General features: G+C 41.8%; 1 protein-coding gene across 1 annotated transcript in view; it reads left to right on the top strand.

Annotated features, from left to right (window-relative positions):
• kcnh2b (potassium voltage-gated channel, subfamily H (eag-related), member 2b) overlaps positions 1 to 16991 on the top strand; it is a 349512-nt gene that overhangs the window by 311617 nt on the left and 20904 nt on the right. The window contains exons 8-11 of the mRNA XM_061714002.1: positions 2164 to 2302; positions 6273 to 6427; positions 8097 to 8191; positions 8846 to 8986. Coding sequence (XP_061569986.1) covers positions 2164 to 2302; positions 6273 to 6427; positions 8097 to 8191; positions 8846 to 8986 — 530 coding nt within the window. The remainder of the gene's footprint in view (positions 1 to 2163; positions 2303 to 6272; positions 6428 to 8096; positions 8192 to 8845; positions 8987 to 16991) is intronic.

The following is a 16991-nucleotide window of genomic DNA, read 5'->3' as shown; positions in this document are numbered from 1 at the left end:
TTTTGTGCAGAATGAAAGGATTCACTCAAAATTACTTAAAAATGCTTTCCCCATCATAACTTCAAGCAGAGTTTAAATATTTATGAATTCAAAATCTAATGTTAATAATGAAAGCCGGGTATTGTGCACTTATTGTATTGCTTATTTGTCATAATAGATATATCATAAAAACATTTCAACTTTTTTCTCAAGGTGCATAATGAAAAAAAAATCTTCCTCCTCTAAAATATTATTTTTATTTTTCTCCTGCCTGGCCCTAATACTCTTCCGTAGATTTCTAGTATAAGGGCACATTGGGGTTAGTTAAAAAAAAAAAAAAAAAAAAACGTAATAAAGGAAAAAAGTTTGAAATTCTGATTCACAAATGTGCGATAAATACTGTATCTTGTATTTAGACCCAAAGAAAGTCAATATCATACTTTAGCGCTAGTTCAAGTGTGAGTAGCTATGGCAGGGCTGAGTCTTCACATGCACACAAATATATGACGAGCTAAAACCCGGCTGCATCGATCACAGCTGGTGCTTTCTCTCCTCCTGTTCATAATGGATCCTCTATTCATTGATCAGGTTGGGCTCCTCAGTTAGTCTGAGTTTTAGGAAAGGCAAGTTTATTTGTACAGCACAATTCAACACAAGGTCATTCAAAGTGCTTTACATCAACATTAAAAGCGGCAAGACACAATTAAACAGTAAATAACAAATAAAATGAAATAAAATGATAAGAAAATAATACAAAGCATAAGTTGTTAAACTGTTTATGAGTTGGTATCGATATTGATTCTAAATTTGAGCCCAATTGGCCTCAACTGGATTATAAATAGATCACAACAAAGTGGACTGAATCGGATATATAACTGAACTGAACTGCATTTTATTGGAAGGCATTGAACTTGTTTACTTTTTTTGACTTGTAAATATGAACCATTCGAATAATTGAACTGAATTGAACTGAATTAAAGTTAATCTCATATTTCTCGCCTGCGGGTGTAATTTGATCAGGTCCCCGACTGCAGGAATTACGCCTCAGATATGCATGAATAGTGTCTGAATAGAGACTGAGAATATCTATAACTGGAAACTCAGAATGATCTTTATTATTTTTTTACTGCCCTGATTGCTATAATGTGATCTTTGGAAATGTGAAAAAACATGAAGATTCTAATCTTTCTTAAATAACTGCAGTATTTATTTATTTTTTGGAATCACATGTCAACAATACATACCGGTACATCTTTACCGTATAGTTACTTGTTTCAACACAGTGCTCCAATTAGTTTTTTTTTCCATTCACGAAACATGTTATAGCAGAACACATGAACATGGGGTGTTTTCTATTTTATTAATACAAGAAAATATATACTCAAACAAATTTTGTTTAAAAGAGGTAAAAGAAAAGAAAATTAACCAAAATGCAGGGCGTTTCAGGGAAATATACATTTTCCATTGCTCCCAGATGTCTTTCAATTCAGATTGCTGCAGCCTCATTGAGAAAGTAACTCTTTCCATCACAAATATATCATAAATGATACTATACCATTCATCTATAGATGGGATGTCTGGCTTAAGCCATTTCTTTGTTATTGGTTTTCTTGCAGCTAAGCTCAGTATTCCAAATAAGTGTTTGTGGCAGGGTGGAGGAGCTGCAGCCACTCAGGCTGATTAGGGCCCAGGTGGGCCCAATCAGCCTCTACACCCTGCCAGCCTTCATAAGGCAGGGCTGCACAGCAGCAAGGGGCCGGAGAAGCTGGGTGAAGGTGCTTCTGCACGTGTGTGGCGGTTTAACTTAAATAAAGAAGGGTTCTGCACAAAGCTCCGTGTCTCTCCGTCCTTCGGTCGGGCCCCCGTGGCACGCACCCTGCCACAGTGTTTAGTTTCAGAACTTGCAGTGGTTGAACGTACAAGCCCAAGGAAGAGTTCGTCCCAATTACTGTAAATGCAACGTCCTCCCCAAATATAATCACTAGTTCTGGGTGAATGTTACGCCAGAAAATATTTATTTTTGGACATTTAGGCCCAAAACAGGTTGGTTTCCTGGGAAAGACACGTCCTCCAGAAACTGGAGGAACCAGAATAGTGACCATGTTGAACTGGTGTGATAAAATATGTAATGATAAATAACTGCAGTATTATGTGTGTAGTTTTGATGTGCACTCTTTCTGCCAGGACGACGTATGTGAACACCAATGATGAAGTGGTGAGCCACCCGGTGCGCATTGCCGTCCACTATTTCAAAGGCTGGTTCCTCATCGACATGGTGGCCGCTATTCCCTTTGATCTGCTCATCTATCGCAACGGAGAAGAGGTACAGACATAATGCAGGGACAAAGAGCAGCGGCGCTGTCTAACGCTGCAGGGAGGTTTACTGGGAGGGCAAAAAGAGGAGGGGACACGGGGAAGTGGTGGTGGGATAATAACTGCATTGATTTAGTGTCTGCCATCTCTGCCAGTGTTTTTATCGAATGGAAAGATGAGAATATAACAAGCAGGATGAAAAAGAGAAACCGAAATGAAGTGTATTAGTCTAGGAACAAGTCCTCAAAAAAGGCTTTGGTTCTTGAGATACCTCTATCCGAGGTAGAACCAACCACAACAATGATTTTTATTATCTTTAGAGTCTCCTATTAGTGAAATTGGATGTTGTGGTTTTTGATTTTTGGGGGAAATGTGTTTTTTTGGCTCTTCTTTAGAACTACTCCAACCCTGAAAAGGGGCCAAATTGGGCCAGTTCAAATAGGGGAAAAGTGAGGAAAAAAAGCCCATAACTTTCTGCATCAAACTTGCTGAAGTATGAACCAGGTGGCTGTCCAACATCATCAAACAGTCAGAAAATGATTTACCTGAGAAAAATAGTGAAATATAGTACTGTTATCATACCTTTAGTTTAGGCGGAAATTGTACATTTTGGTAATAAGAACATATAGGACTCCTTCACTCTTCTCTCATTTATCAGAAAAACATAAATCCTTATAAAATATACTATTACTTAGTTTGTCTTGAATGCTATTGAATACTGACCAGTGGTTTTAGAGTTCTCTTGAAAATGAGATTTCTTTAGACACAGCCCCTCAGTGAAACATTCAAATTAAGTCATTGTGAATGGAGGATTAGTGGCATAATAGTTTATAAGTTAAGTATTCTCACTCTGATGGTGATCATATCTGGAGAGGGGAATGCCAGTTGGCCGAACTACATCACCAGATAGTCAGAATGTGACTTACCCAATAAAATTAAGTTTACCTATATTACAAGCCTCTAAAACGGAGATCCGTGCCACAATACATTTACCGAAACATCCAATTTCACTAATAGTCTGTGTTCACCCCTTTATCTCTTCAACGTGTTGTCATCAGATGGTGTGACTCAATGAATAATAGAAGTCACTGTACTAAACATTCATCATTCCTTCAATAATTCATGACAAATTTGTGAGATGGTGGTGAACATTGACATCAGGAAACTGCTGTCATCCACAAGAAAACTTGAAAAGTAAAGTACCAGTAGGTTAGAAAGTTTCAAACTCAACAACAACTATGAAACCTTTGAAGGAACAACTGTGGCACCCCCTGTGTGGGACATGCTGGCAGGGACCAGTGGGTGGGACATGCTGGTTGCACAAGTTGTTCTTGCCAGCTAATGCCACCGTATCCCATGATGCATTGGGACATTAAGTTCAATTGCAAGGCTCCCTGGTAAAAATGCATGTGTGCAGCTGAGTCCTCAATAATTAATCAACTGAAATTTTAGGCAGTTTTGAATCTTTGCCTCTCTTTAAAATGACCCATTGTTGTCTATATGACAATATGTCACATTGCATGCAAGAGTGCTTTTTTCTGTTCTGACATTTGAGGGCACAGCAGAGCTAACTACTATAAGCTAGGAATTTACCCAGGCTGGCTCTTGGAGCAAGGCAGTTCCCATTCAATTCAATTCAATTTTATTTGTATAGCGTCTAATACAACAAATGTTGTCTCTAGGCGCTTTCCAGAGACCCAGAACATAAACCCCCGCATTCACTGCATGTTTAAAGAGGACAGCTTCGTAGTCAGAGCCGGCCCAAGGCATAAGCGAACTAAACTTCCCTCCTAGTTGATTTCCCCTTACATTAAACCTTGACAGGGATGTATCTGGTAATCAGAACTCATTTAAACTGTATTAAGGCTGAACGGTGTGCTTTATTGAGTCTGTGTCTGAGTGAGAGCTTTGGGGTTTGCCCAGCTTTGTCTTCACCTCCATCCTTTCACTTCCAGCTCAACATATCCCAGACATCAATGACCCAGCTAACGGTGACCTCACAGTGGCCTTATCTTTTAAATGACTATTAATAGACACCTCCTGCCTCCCGAAGTTCCACGTTTCTTTTCCCTGTGTCTCTCCAGTTTGCATCACAGGGTCTGTGCGATGAAAAAAATATAGCGCAAGATATGAAAGCTCATAATTACTCTGAAGATACAGCGGCTACTTAGGTTGTGCATGGATTACTGAAGAAATTACATGATGGAGGCATTAAATGGAGAACTTGGAAAGGGAGTCCAAAACTGAGAGGAGAATTTATAGAAAAGAAAAAGCTTATAGAGGGTATGCATTGACGTCACTTCCCCACTAGTAGGGAAAACTGTGGTAAAGACGGGATAACAGTGATTATGGGCTTAAATTAGCGTCAGTTGGACTTGACAGTGACCCGTACAGTTACCCCAAGAACCAGTGGTCCATGGACATTAATATTTGGTACAGTTACCCCAAGAACCAGTGGTCCATGGACATTAATATTTGGTACAGTTACCAAGAACCAGTGGTCCATGGACATTGATATTTGGTACAGTTACCAAGAACCAGTGGTCCATGGACATTAATATTTGGTACAGTTACCAAGAACCAGTGGTCCATGGACATTAATATTTGGTACAGTTACCAAGAACCAGTGGTCCATGGACATTAATATTTGGTACAGTTACCAAGAACCAGTGATCCATGGACATTAATATTTGGTACAGTTACCAAGAACCAGTGGTCCATGGACATTAATATTTGGTACAGTTACCAAGAACCAGTGGTCCATGGACATTAATATTTGGTACAGTTACCAAGAACCAGTGGTCCATGGACATTAATATTTGGTACAGTTACCAAGAACCAGTGGTCCATGGACATTAATATTTGGTACAGTTACCAAGAACCAGTGGTCCATGGACATTAATATTTGGCCACAAATCCAGTTTCCTGATATTTATATGTACTTAATTTCTATGCCGGGGAAATACACGAAGCAAAGCGTGAAGGCTTACAAAAGTCTTGACGCTTGGTCCGACTTCAAGGCAGGATTTGTTGTAGAAATTAAAGTGATGAGGACACCGAACTTTATGATTTGACCATTTAACGTTAGCTACCCAAAAATCCAACATTACCTGATACAAAATGGGAACCACAAATCCACGTTTTGGTGTTTGGAATCCAGTTGTTTCTGTGAATTGCAGAGATCCATTTGTCTCTCTTAAGCTTATTTTTCAGCAGTCTGTAAAACTATAACTCCGATTTCTTGCTAAATCTATGAGTACAGTCGATTGCAGAACAGCTCTTTCCCATTTTAGATGTTTTCCAGTTGCTCAAACTGAAAGTTTACGCTGACACTCAGTCTTTCTGACACTCAGTCTTTCTGCCACTCAGTCTTTCTGACACTCAGTCTTTCTGTCACTCAGTGGGCGTAACCCGCCGTGAAGTCGCATCTGTGACGTCATGCACATTCCCTCTACAGTTAATAGTGAAAAAAGGTATTGGATAACACCAGTTACAAATAACAAAGATAGATATAAATAAATCCCCAGAATTCAAATTCTGCCTGAGGAAAGCTTTGAACAATTCGTCCACTGAGCCAAGAAAGTAGAGATTTTCCTCAACAGACAGCTCTTCCTGACTGTGAGGACACACACACCTACGCCTAGCAGGACTGGGCAGGCTGCCAGCCCAGTAATCACCCTGTTATTTACTTGTTGTAAGGAGAGGATAGGGGCCGACTGAAGTAGAGGCGAGGGACTAGACAGCCCTCAGTAATGAACGAGAGTGAAGCTTTAACACCTCCTCAACAGTAGGTCATTTCAGGACAAGGCCACTGCTGCACCACGTTTATATGTCTAAATGCGTAAATTAAACTGTGTGTGTCCTTGTGTGAAGACGACAGGATGACTGCAGCTGGGAACTCTTTGAGGAAATATAGGATCATGGTATTTTGTACGCTTTGCAATGCATTCTGTCTGTTTTCTCTTTCTCTCCCACCCCAGACCACCACTCTGATTGGTCTGCTCAAAACGGCCCGTCTGCTGCGGTTGGTGCGCGTAGCCAGAAAACTGGATCGGTACTCGGAGTACGGGGCAGCCGTCCTCTTCCTTCTCATGTGCACCTTCGCCCTCATCGCTCATTGGCTGGCATGCATCTGGTACAAGTCCATCGACTATTTAGACCCTAGTCCAGATGAACGTGGAAATATGCAAGAGTATTATGGCCATGCAGGAGAAAAAATATTTCTTGTTGAAATGTCGAGAAAAAAGTCGAAATGTCTCGAGCTTAAAGGTATTGTGACATGAAAAACACATTTTTCTTGATTTTTTGTGTTTTGTTGGGTGTCTTGACATCAATTACACCCAAAAAACAACGAACTTTTAACATTCAGTGTATTGTGTGCTTTCTGGGATTTTCCGCATATCTATGCAAAAACGGCTCATCTGGTTTGGTGGCAGACCGTGACGTCAAGGCCCGCTAAATCACCGCCCCCTCCACCCAGCTCCTGCCTCCTCTCCTCTCCAGCGCACCATAAAGACTGATTTATGGTTCCGCGTTACACCGACGCAGAGCCTACGGCGTAGGGTTACGCGGCGACGCGCACCGTACGCTGAACCCTACGGCGTAGGCTCTGCGTCGATTTAACGCGGAACCATAAATGAGGCTTAACAAGGAGCTGTTTAGAGCCCCCTCTGTTCTCATCACCGGAGGAAAACTGCTAAGAAGACCCGCGGCCACTGACTGGACTTAAGACAAGGGGACACTGCTGCTTACATGGCTTTATTTTTATGATTGTTTGCTGTGGTTCTCCCGTGCATGCTTCGCCTGTCGCTCCCGGCTTAACTCTCCGACGCCGCTGTGAGCGTATGGTTGGGCTGGAGGAGGTTGGGAGGAGGAGCGGCGCAATGATTGACAGGAAAGGGGGGAAAGGAAGCATTTTTCACGGCGCAAAAAAACACTGTAATAAAAAGCCAGGAATGGAGTTCTGGAGTGAAGTTTTTCTTGTTACACTCTTTTAGACACATTTGAGGGATGTTGGCCAAGACTTTTAATAGTGTTAAAAGCATGTTAAAAATGACAATACCTTTAATGTTGAAATACAATTTCAAGAATAAAGTTGAAATTTCATGAATAAAGTCAAAATTTCGCCTCTTTTCTCAACATTTTGACTTTATTCTCGACATTTCGACTTTTTTCTCAACATTTCGACTTTTTTCTCGAAATTGTACTTCAACATTAATCTCGACATTTCAACTTTTTTCTCAACATTTCAACTTTTTTCTCAACATTTCAACTTTTTTCTCAACATTTCAACTTTTTTCTCAACATTTTGACTTTTTTCTCGAAGTGCATAATGAAAAATAAAATCTCCCTCCTCTAAAATATTATTTTTATTTTTCTCCTGCCTGGCCCTTATACTCTTCCGTATGGAAATAATTCTGTATAATCCTGCTTATACCCAAATATACCTGAATATACCTGAAACCAGTGTCATTTACTTTATATTACTTTATATTAAATAAGAACATATCAAATGTATCATAATCATACTTTGACTCTACTTTGATCAAAGCGTAAAAAAGGAAATTGACAATCAAGGATTTGGATGTTGACTTTAAGATTTATAGTAAAAAAAAATACACAAAGTAATTACGTGTATGTATCTTCTTATCGGACACATTAATAAAAACTTGGTTTACCTTTACATGTTCCGGCCGTCGGCTCTTCTCCTTTATTAACATGTCAGATTAAAAGAAAAGAAGTGATTATTACAAGACGGCATCATGAACTTGTTTGGCTTTTTACGCTCATTCTTGTTTATCCAGGTACGCAATTGGTAGCGTGGAGAGAAATGGTTCGATAGGCTGGCTCCACACGCTGGGGGACCAACTGGGAAAACAGTTCAACAATTCTATCCCAGGTACGACAGCGGAAACTGGAACAGACACGTGTGCTTTTAGTGGTCATCTCTTACTCTGATCACATTTGAGACTGTGTTTACAAACCTGAGTATGATGACCATCCACTTCCAACTCTTAAAAACTAAACGCTTCACTGATTGATTGATTTGATTTATTTTGTACATGTAAAAAGACAACAATTAAAAGAGAAGATAAGAAAACAAAACAAAACAAAATAAAATACAAAGAATTTCATCCTTTAACACTTAATATCTTAATTCACATGTGCAAAAAAACGAGTAGGACGAAGTGTAAACTTATTTAGTCCTACCCCCATTCACTAATCATTTATTAACAAGTATTTATAATAACTAACTATACTATTAATTATACTTACACACTTACCTATACATACATACACATAGTTGAATATTTCTATATATTTGTACACACATGCCCATATAAATCTTTAAATAATTATACTTATTTACACCATACTATCTCTATATTAACTCCATATATCTACATACACACATATACACATATATATACACATACATACATACATCATGTTTTTATATTTGTTTTTAAACTGGTTAATGTTTGGACATTGTTTTAAGGAAAATTTGCCAGGAAATGACATCCGTCGTGTATTTCTGAAACGTCCACACCAGGTTCAGGACCTTCTATCAATGACAAGTATGTCACAGCTCTGTACTTCACCTTCAGCAGTCTGACCAGTGTGGGATTCGGGAACGTGTCACCGAACACCAACTCGGAGAAGATCTTCTCCATTTGTGTGATGCTCATCGGATGTAAGTACTGATAGGCTGATGGGGGGATTGTAAATGTGCCAGTGTGAAAGGATGGAAAGACAGCTTTCCCAACCTGCAGACTGAGTAGGGATGGAAATGGTTAACCGGTTCTTGTTCAGAACCGGTTCCCAGTGTTTCAATTCCTTGGAATCGTTTGCATATTTTCCCAACCATTCCCTTATCAATTCCAGTGAGCATGAATGACATCATCACGCATGTTGCGTATCCTGCGTAAGCCAGCAGTCGATAGTAAACATGCGTTACAGACACACGAAAGTCTGGTTATATTTCAGTAAAAAAGACGACAACAGGGCAACTTGCAATTCTTGCTAAGTGAATATTTCGTCAAAGGGAGGAAATGCTACCAACATGCAAAAATATTTGCGCACACAGCAGCAATAATGATGAAGGAATGTTGCGTTTTCCAGCAGCATCAACAACGTTAGCATGTCCTTGGCTGCTAATACTGCAGGTAACTAATTAACTAGTGAACACTGCCTATCATATTAGCGCCATTTGCCTCATTGTTGTCCGTTTTTTTCCAAATGGGAAGCGATAAGGGAATTGTTAAAGAACCGAATCGGTAAGCAGAATCAAAAATGGAATCGATTCCCATCCCTAAGACTGAGCCTTTGTCAAGTCAGCCAAGACACAAAATACCACAGACTAAACAAAGAGGTGCAAGAAAATGTGTTTTTAGTGGTGGCAAGAGAGGAGGGAAGGATCTTCTCCAAACACAAAATCACGGTCCACTTCCAATACCTCCCTCAGTTCACCCTTAAGTCTATGTCACTGCTGAGAAACTAAAGCACAGCTCCACAAGTGCACGGCACAACACACCAAGGCCTGTCAGGCTTCAAGTTTCACCTATCCAATATTTACAATGCAACTCTGAATAACCATTGTTTCCACAGCCTTCTACATCCTAGTTAATGGGACCAAAACCAGGTTGTTTTGGTAATAAAACTCGGAAAAAATTGAGAAATTAGGGTGTCTTGGTGCCACGTGCACTGATGGACACCCTTATGCTTGAACATGGTGTTCGTTATGGACAAACCGTGACTAGCACAGAAGTCCAACAACAAAGCACCGTTCGGGTTCAGATCGTGAGGCCGTTCCTCCCAATCACCCAATCACGCATCTCCAGGTATCACTGTCATTGCCCACGTGAGCGTTGAAGTCCCCCAGTAGAACAATGGAGTCCCCAGTTGGAGCAATGACAGTGAGGGGCTATAACCAAGCCCACACCAGCCCGCCGCCTCTCACCCTGGGCAACTCCAGAGTAGTGGAGGGTCCAGCCCCTTTCAAGGAGCTGGGTTCCAGAGCCCAAGCTATGTGTGGAGGTGAGCCAGACTATCTCTAACCGGTATCTCTCAACCTCACGCACAAGCTCCGGCTCCTTCCCCCCCAGCGAAGTGACATTCCATGTCCCCACTGTGAGGGTTTTAGTCCAGGGATTGGGTCGTTGGCACCCAGCCACGACTGCTACCCAGATCACATGGCACCAGCTTATCACGGTCCTTCCTGCGGGTGGTGGGCCTACAGGAAGGCGGGCCCACTGGATTACTGTAATTAGGGCCCTATTGTATCTGTAGGAATTTTTTTTTCCTTGTTTTTTTTCTCGTTTTTATCTTTCCGACAAAAGGAGGGCCTTTTTTCCCCCTAAACGTGCCCCAAAAGTCACCAAATTTTGCACGCAAGCCAGGCCTGGCGAAAAATTTGATATTTAATGGTTTGCATTAATGGGCGTGGCCCAGGGGCGGAGCAGGGGTCCCAGCCTAGGGGGGGCGAAGCATTCTAGATGGGCCCTTGTGGCCTAAACATCCCCGTTAGAACATAATCGCTAAAAATGCCACAGATCAGGCCCAACCAACCACAATTCCAACAGCAGCAGCGACACGGTCAGAACCATTCAAATGAGGTTCTCATTTTTTTTTTCATTATGTCAAACCTAATTATAAGCCTAAGTATCAAACTGGAGATAAAACTCAAATGACATCCAGTGATGTCTATGGAAGCTCATTTCCGCCAGTAAAAGAAAAAATAAGATGAAATCTTCGCCTTAAAAATAAAAATATCCCCACGGTAAGTCATAACTATGACATAAAAAGTCATCATTTCGACTTTTTATCTCATAATTTTCGACTTTTTTATCTCATAATTATGACTTATCGTGGGGATATATTTATTTTTAAGGCTAAGTTTTCATCTTAGCCATAGATGTCTGATTCGCCAAGTAGCACAATTCAGACACACGTGTTCAACCTACACGAGACGACATGTATTTAACACAATCAGACACGGCGGTCAAACAACAACAAACAATATATGAAAGGCCATATATTCAGCATTATGGCAATGTTATCAGAAATAATTATTGTTATGACAGTTTACCAATGATGGTTTCATCCAGCGGTGAGCGGAGAACCACAACAAAACATATTTACATCTGGAGTGGGGGGTAGCACATTGAACGATCCAAAATTCAAAAACTTTTATTTTAAAACTTTTTCAAATCCGAACTATTTCCGAACCATCAGCCGGTTCTTCACCTTTCAATCACTTTGCTCTTATCAACGGCGAAGTCCCTCTGGATTGAGAGCAAGGTGAGGTTGCCAGGTTGGGCAGGTTTCAGCCCAATTGGGCTAAACAAATATATATATTTGGGCTGCTTTTCCTGGGTTTTACTAAATATTTAGGAGAAATTATTAACAAAAAAAAGTTTCCATTATGGCAGAGGAAAGTAGAAACTTACACAATAAACTCACTGATAATATATTTGCTTTAATCTACTCCATTTTATTGTAGTTTTTGTTTGGAGCCTGAACTTTTTTTTAGGTTATTTAGTAATGTGAAGATGAAATGTATTACGCATTTAATAATTTATGGTTTTAACAGAGAATGTAAGATTCGGCTGGTTTTTCATCATTTCGGTGGGTTTTACGTTGCATTTGGGCTGGAACCTGTCAGATCTGGCAACCTCAGCTCTGGATTTCATAATGACTCGTCTTTTTGGTCACAATAAACTTGCTCTCATCAACGGCGAAGTCCCTCTGGATTGAGAGCAAGGTGAGGTTTGGTAGTCTGGCTTCACCCATGCAGCCCGGAGAGAGTTTTTTATGGCGTTATATTTATGTCATTAAAGGAGCGAGCGATAACACATGTGCACGCGCGCATATTTCTTTGCGCGAGTGAATTATTTCGTGTCACGCGCAAGGATTTCAATAGCCGCGCGCACTTGTTTGATGTTCGCGCACATATTCAGCAACCGAGTGGAGCAGAGGGAGGTGCAAGCGAGTAAAAAACACTGCTTTGCGCGCGCTGGATTGCTCCTGCTCTCCCTCTCTCTCCCCCTGTGCTCTCGCAGATGGAGTTTTGCTCGCTCGAAGCAAAGAGTTTTGACAGTTTGGGGGCGGAGACCAAGGATGACCCCCGGCCCTCTTATGATTGGTCATTTTCCAGCCCCCCCCCCCCCCACATGACATCTATCACTTTCTCCATCTATCTATCCATCTATCCATCTATCCATCTATCCATCTATCCATCCATCCATCGATCCATCTATAGATCTTTATTACAATGGAATATATTTAGTACATATAATATGATTGTTATTACTGAGGAGTTGGATGCACCTTCCCAAAAATAAATCACCTCCAATTCTTCATCAGGGTCTCTGTGAAAATCCCTAAATTAGAGTATTAGATTTGTTTTCTTCATAAATGTGTTCAGTGGACATAAGTTATGCATTTATTAATTAATTTAATTGTGTGTGTGTGTGTGTGTGTGTGTGTGTGTGTGTGTGTGTGTGTGTGTGTGTGTGTGTGTGTGTGTGTGTGTGTGTGTGTGTGTGTGTGTGTGTGTGTATGTATATATGTGTATATATATATATATATATATATATATATATAAATATATATATATATATATATATATATATATATATATATATGAGATTGCTCAATACAATTTTTAGAATATATCTTTATCAAGAATAAATCACATTGTCAATCATTTCATGGAAAGAGGTAAAAAATATTGTATTCCAACTTTACACACACGGATGGATGGATGGATGGATGGATGGATAGATGGATAGATGGATAGATGGATAGATGGATAGATGGATAGATAGATAGATAGATAGATAGATAGATAGATAGATAGATAGATAGATAGATAGATAGATAGATAGATAGATAGATAGATAGATAGACAGATAGAGAAAGGGATAGATGTCATGTGGGGGGGGGGGGGCTGGAAAATGACCAATCATAAGAGGGCCGGGGGTCATCCTTGGTCTCCGCCCCCAAACTGTCAAAACTCTTTGCTTCGAGCGAGCAAAACTCCATCTGCGAGAGCACAGGGGGAGAGAGAGGGAGAGCAGGAGCAATCCAGCGCGCGCAAAGCAGTGTTTTTTACTCGCTTGCACCTCCCTCTGCTCCACTCGGTTGCTGAATATGTGCGCGAACATCAAACAAGTGCGCGCGGCTATTGAAATCCTTGCGCGTGACACGAAATAATTCACTCGCGCAAAGAAATATGCGCGCGTGCACATGTGTTATCGCTCGCTCCTTTAATGACATAAATATAACGCCATAGTTTTTAATCAACTTCAGCTGCTGAAACTCAGCATGAGTTAAGGCTCTGATGCGACAACTGGCTCCACGCATTCCTACGGCGTAGGTACGGCGTAGGTTACGCGGCGACGCGCACCCTACGCCGTAGGATCTGTGTTGGTGTAACGCGGGACCATAAATCAGCCTTAAACAGATGTGCGTGCGAACCCGTGCATGACAGGCAGAAACACACGGGGATAAGGGACTATTTGTTTCATTTTTATTTTTTAAACAACTTTATCCTTATGAACGCAAGTGTTATACAGTCCAACTTTCCTTATTTTATTCAGAACACTTTTTTTTTTTTTTCCTCTTCGGGGTGGGCCCCCCCGGAGCAGTGGGCCCGGGGCAGCCGCCCCCCCTGCCCCCCCGCCTGCTCCGCTACAGGCGTGGCCTAATGCCTCAACAGCGCCCTCTAGAAAACTTTGTGCCTCAAGCCCCACAATACAGTTTGACGTACATGCACGAAAATCGCTACACACCTGTATCATGTCGCAACTTAAAGAAAAGTCTCTTGGCGCCATGGCCGAAGCCAAACAGGAAGTTGGCCATTTTTAATTAATTGTGTAATTTTGGCGCAAACTATGCCATTCCTTCGGCAGTTAATACGGCCAGAACCGTAACGTGCACCCAGGTGTGTTATACTTCAAAATGTGCGTCTCAATCCTGCGACGACGTGCCTTACTTTTCTCAGTCAAAAGTGTTACCGTGGCGACGATAGACGCCAAAAAGCGCGCCCCCCTTCATCTGATTGGTCCATATTTGATAGTTCCTACTTTCTGCCATAACTTTTGAATGGTTTGACAGAAAGACTCGTGGGTGGTGTCATCGGGCTCGGTTTTGAGTCCTTGAACAAAATTGGTGCAAATTAGCCCCGCCCCTTCTTCTGATTGGTCCATATCTGATAGTTCCTACTTTCTGCCATAACTTTTGAATGGTTTGATATAGAGAGTCGTGGGTGGTTTCATCCGCTAAATGTCCAGGCCTGAAGAATCTACATGCAAGTCATACAAGCTTCCACTGCAGCACGCTTGAACGTGCACGAGGGTGCGAGGGCCCGTTCATCGCTGCCTGCCGCTTTAATTCTCTTTTCACCTGTCTGAGCGGCTGCACACCTTTTATTCAGCTCCAGGAAGAGGCAACACATTACTCTAATCTTAAAGGGATTGTGACATGAAAAACACATTTTTTCTTGATTTTTTGTGTTTTGTTGGGTGTCTTGACATCAATTACACCCAAAAAAAACGAACTTTTAACATTCAGTGTATTGTGTGCTTTCTGGGAATTTCCGCATAATTATGCAAAAACGGCGCATCTGGTTGGGTGGCGGACCTATACGTATAGACCCGCTAAATCACCGCCTCCTCCACTCAGCTCCCTGCCCATCAGCACTGAGCCGCGGGCTGGAGGGAGAGAGAGGGCCACCGCCTCTCTCCTCTCCACCCGCGCCGCGGGCTGGAAGGAAAGAGACGTCTGAAGGCTGATTTATGGTCCGCGCACCGACGCAGAGCCTACGGCGTAGGGTACGCACCGACGCTCACCATACGACGCGCTCTCCTTTTTTTTTCGCCTACGACCTCAGATCAGACGAGACAACCCGCTGAATTTAAGCATATTACTAAGCGGAGGAAAAGAAACTAACAAGGATTCTCTCAGTAGCGGCGAGCGAAGAGGGAAGAGCTCAGCGCCGAATCCCCGTCCGAGCGGCGGGCGTGGGAAATGTGGCGTACGGAAGACCGCTTGCCCGGTGTCGGTCGGGGGCCTGAGTCCTTCTGATCGAGGCTCAACCCGTGGACGGTGTGCAAGACAAAATCACATACCATTGATCCACTGTCTGCTGTGTGCGGGGAGTTTGGAGGAGTGGAGGATGGGGGGGGGTTGGGAGGAGGAGCGGGGCAATGATTGACAGGAAAGGGGGAAAAGGAAGCGTTTTTCACAGGCAAAAAACACTGTCATAAAAAAAGCCAGGCATGGAGTACTGGAGTGAAGTTTTTCTTGTTACACCCTTTTAGACACATTTGAGGGATATTGGTCAAGACTTTTAATAGTGTTAAAAGCATGTTAAAAATTATGTCACAATACCTTTTAAAGGTCTTCACCGGCTTCCAGTCAGTTTAGGGATCAGTTTTAAAATTCTTGTTTTAACATTGGAAGCTGTAAATGGTTTCAACACACGTGGTGATGTGGGTTTTGGGGGGGTGGGGCCGGGACTCTGGAGCTCTCAGGCACCGTCTCCGTCTCAGCGAAGAGAGAAGGTTTTTATACAGACAGCCTTTTAAGTGATGCTCTATGTCGTTTATGTGGTTTATTTCCTTTTTTTATCCATCACTCACTCACTCATCACTCACTCATCTTCTTCCGCTTGTCCGTTCCCGGGTCGCGGGGGCAGCAGCCTCAGCAGGGATGCCCAGACTTCCCTCACCCCAGACACTTCCTCCAGCTCTTCCTCCAGCTCTTCCTCCAGCTCCTCCGGGGGGAGTCCGAGGCGTTCCCAGGCCAGCCGAGAGACATAGTCTCTCCAGCGTGTCCTGGGTCTTCCCCGGGGTCTCCTCCCGGTGGGACATGCCTGGAACACCTCCCTAGGGAGGTGTCCGGGAGGCATCCGGTACAGATGCCCAAGCCACCTCAGCTGACTCCTCTCAATGTTTATCCATCACTACATGTTTTATTCTCATGTTTTGATTGTGAAGCACAGACTGGTGTCTGTGAAAGGTTCTTTCTGCATTACCAAGGTCTCTCCAGACAAACGTTTCAAAGCAGACAGAAGTCAAGAGAAGCTGCTGGAGCTGTTTTGAGGAAACACAGAGAAATACAGTCGCCAGCCAAGCAAGTAGCAGATCAAAGACCTATTATGTTTACTTCAAACTCCAGCTCCAGGTTTTTTTTTCCAGTTCTCCTTTACACAAATTCACAATGCTCTTTATTTCATTATTAAAAGTAAAACAAAACAGTTCAATATAATTACAACAAATCTCTTTCCTTGAATGAAAGGGAACAGGAAGAAGACTAAGCTTATTTTATCTGTCCCTTTTTCCTAAGAAATCAAATTTCAATTCATGTAATAATAAAAAACATAAACAAATTATGCAATTTAAAATAAATAAATAAAATAAAAACTACAACAAAGTTATAAAATAACACAAAATAGCTGTCGTCAAACACAGATAGTCGTATTCTTTTTTGATTCAAAGAAAAAAAATATGACAATGGTGCTAAAAAGAGAGAGAAAAGAAAACACCTAAATTAACAATTATCATGATATTTCTTCAACAAACTGGCTTTTGTTATTCTTTTAAATGTAATATTTGATTTGCATTCTTTGGCTTCTGTATCCAGATTGTTCCATAAACTGATACCTTTTACAGAAACACAACGTTCCATTAATT

Source organism: Cololabis saira, chromosome 22 (genome assembly GCF_033807715.1).
Source record: "Cololabis saira isolate AMF1-May2022 chromosome 22, fColSai1.1, whole genome shotgun sequence".
NCBI classification, from domain to species: Eukaryota; Metazoa; Chordata; class Actinopteri; order Beloniformes; family Belonidae; genus Cololabis; species Cololabis saira.
Note: the sequence above shows the minus strand (reverse complement) of the source record. Positions and strands in the feature narration are given on the sequence as shown.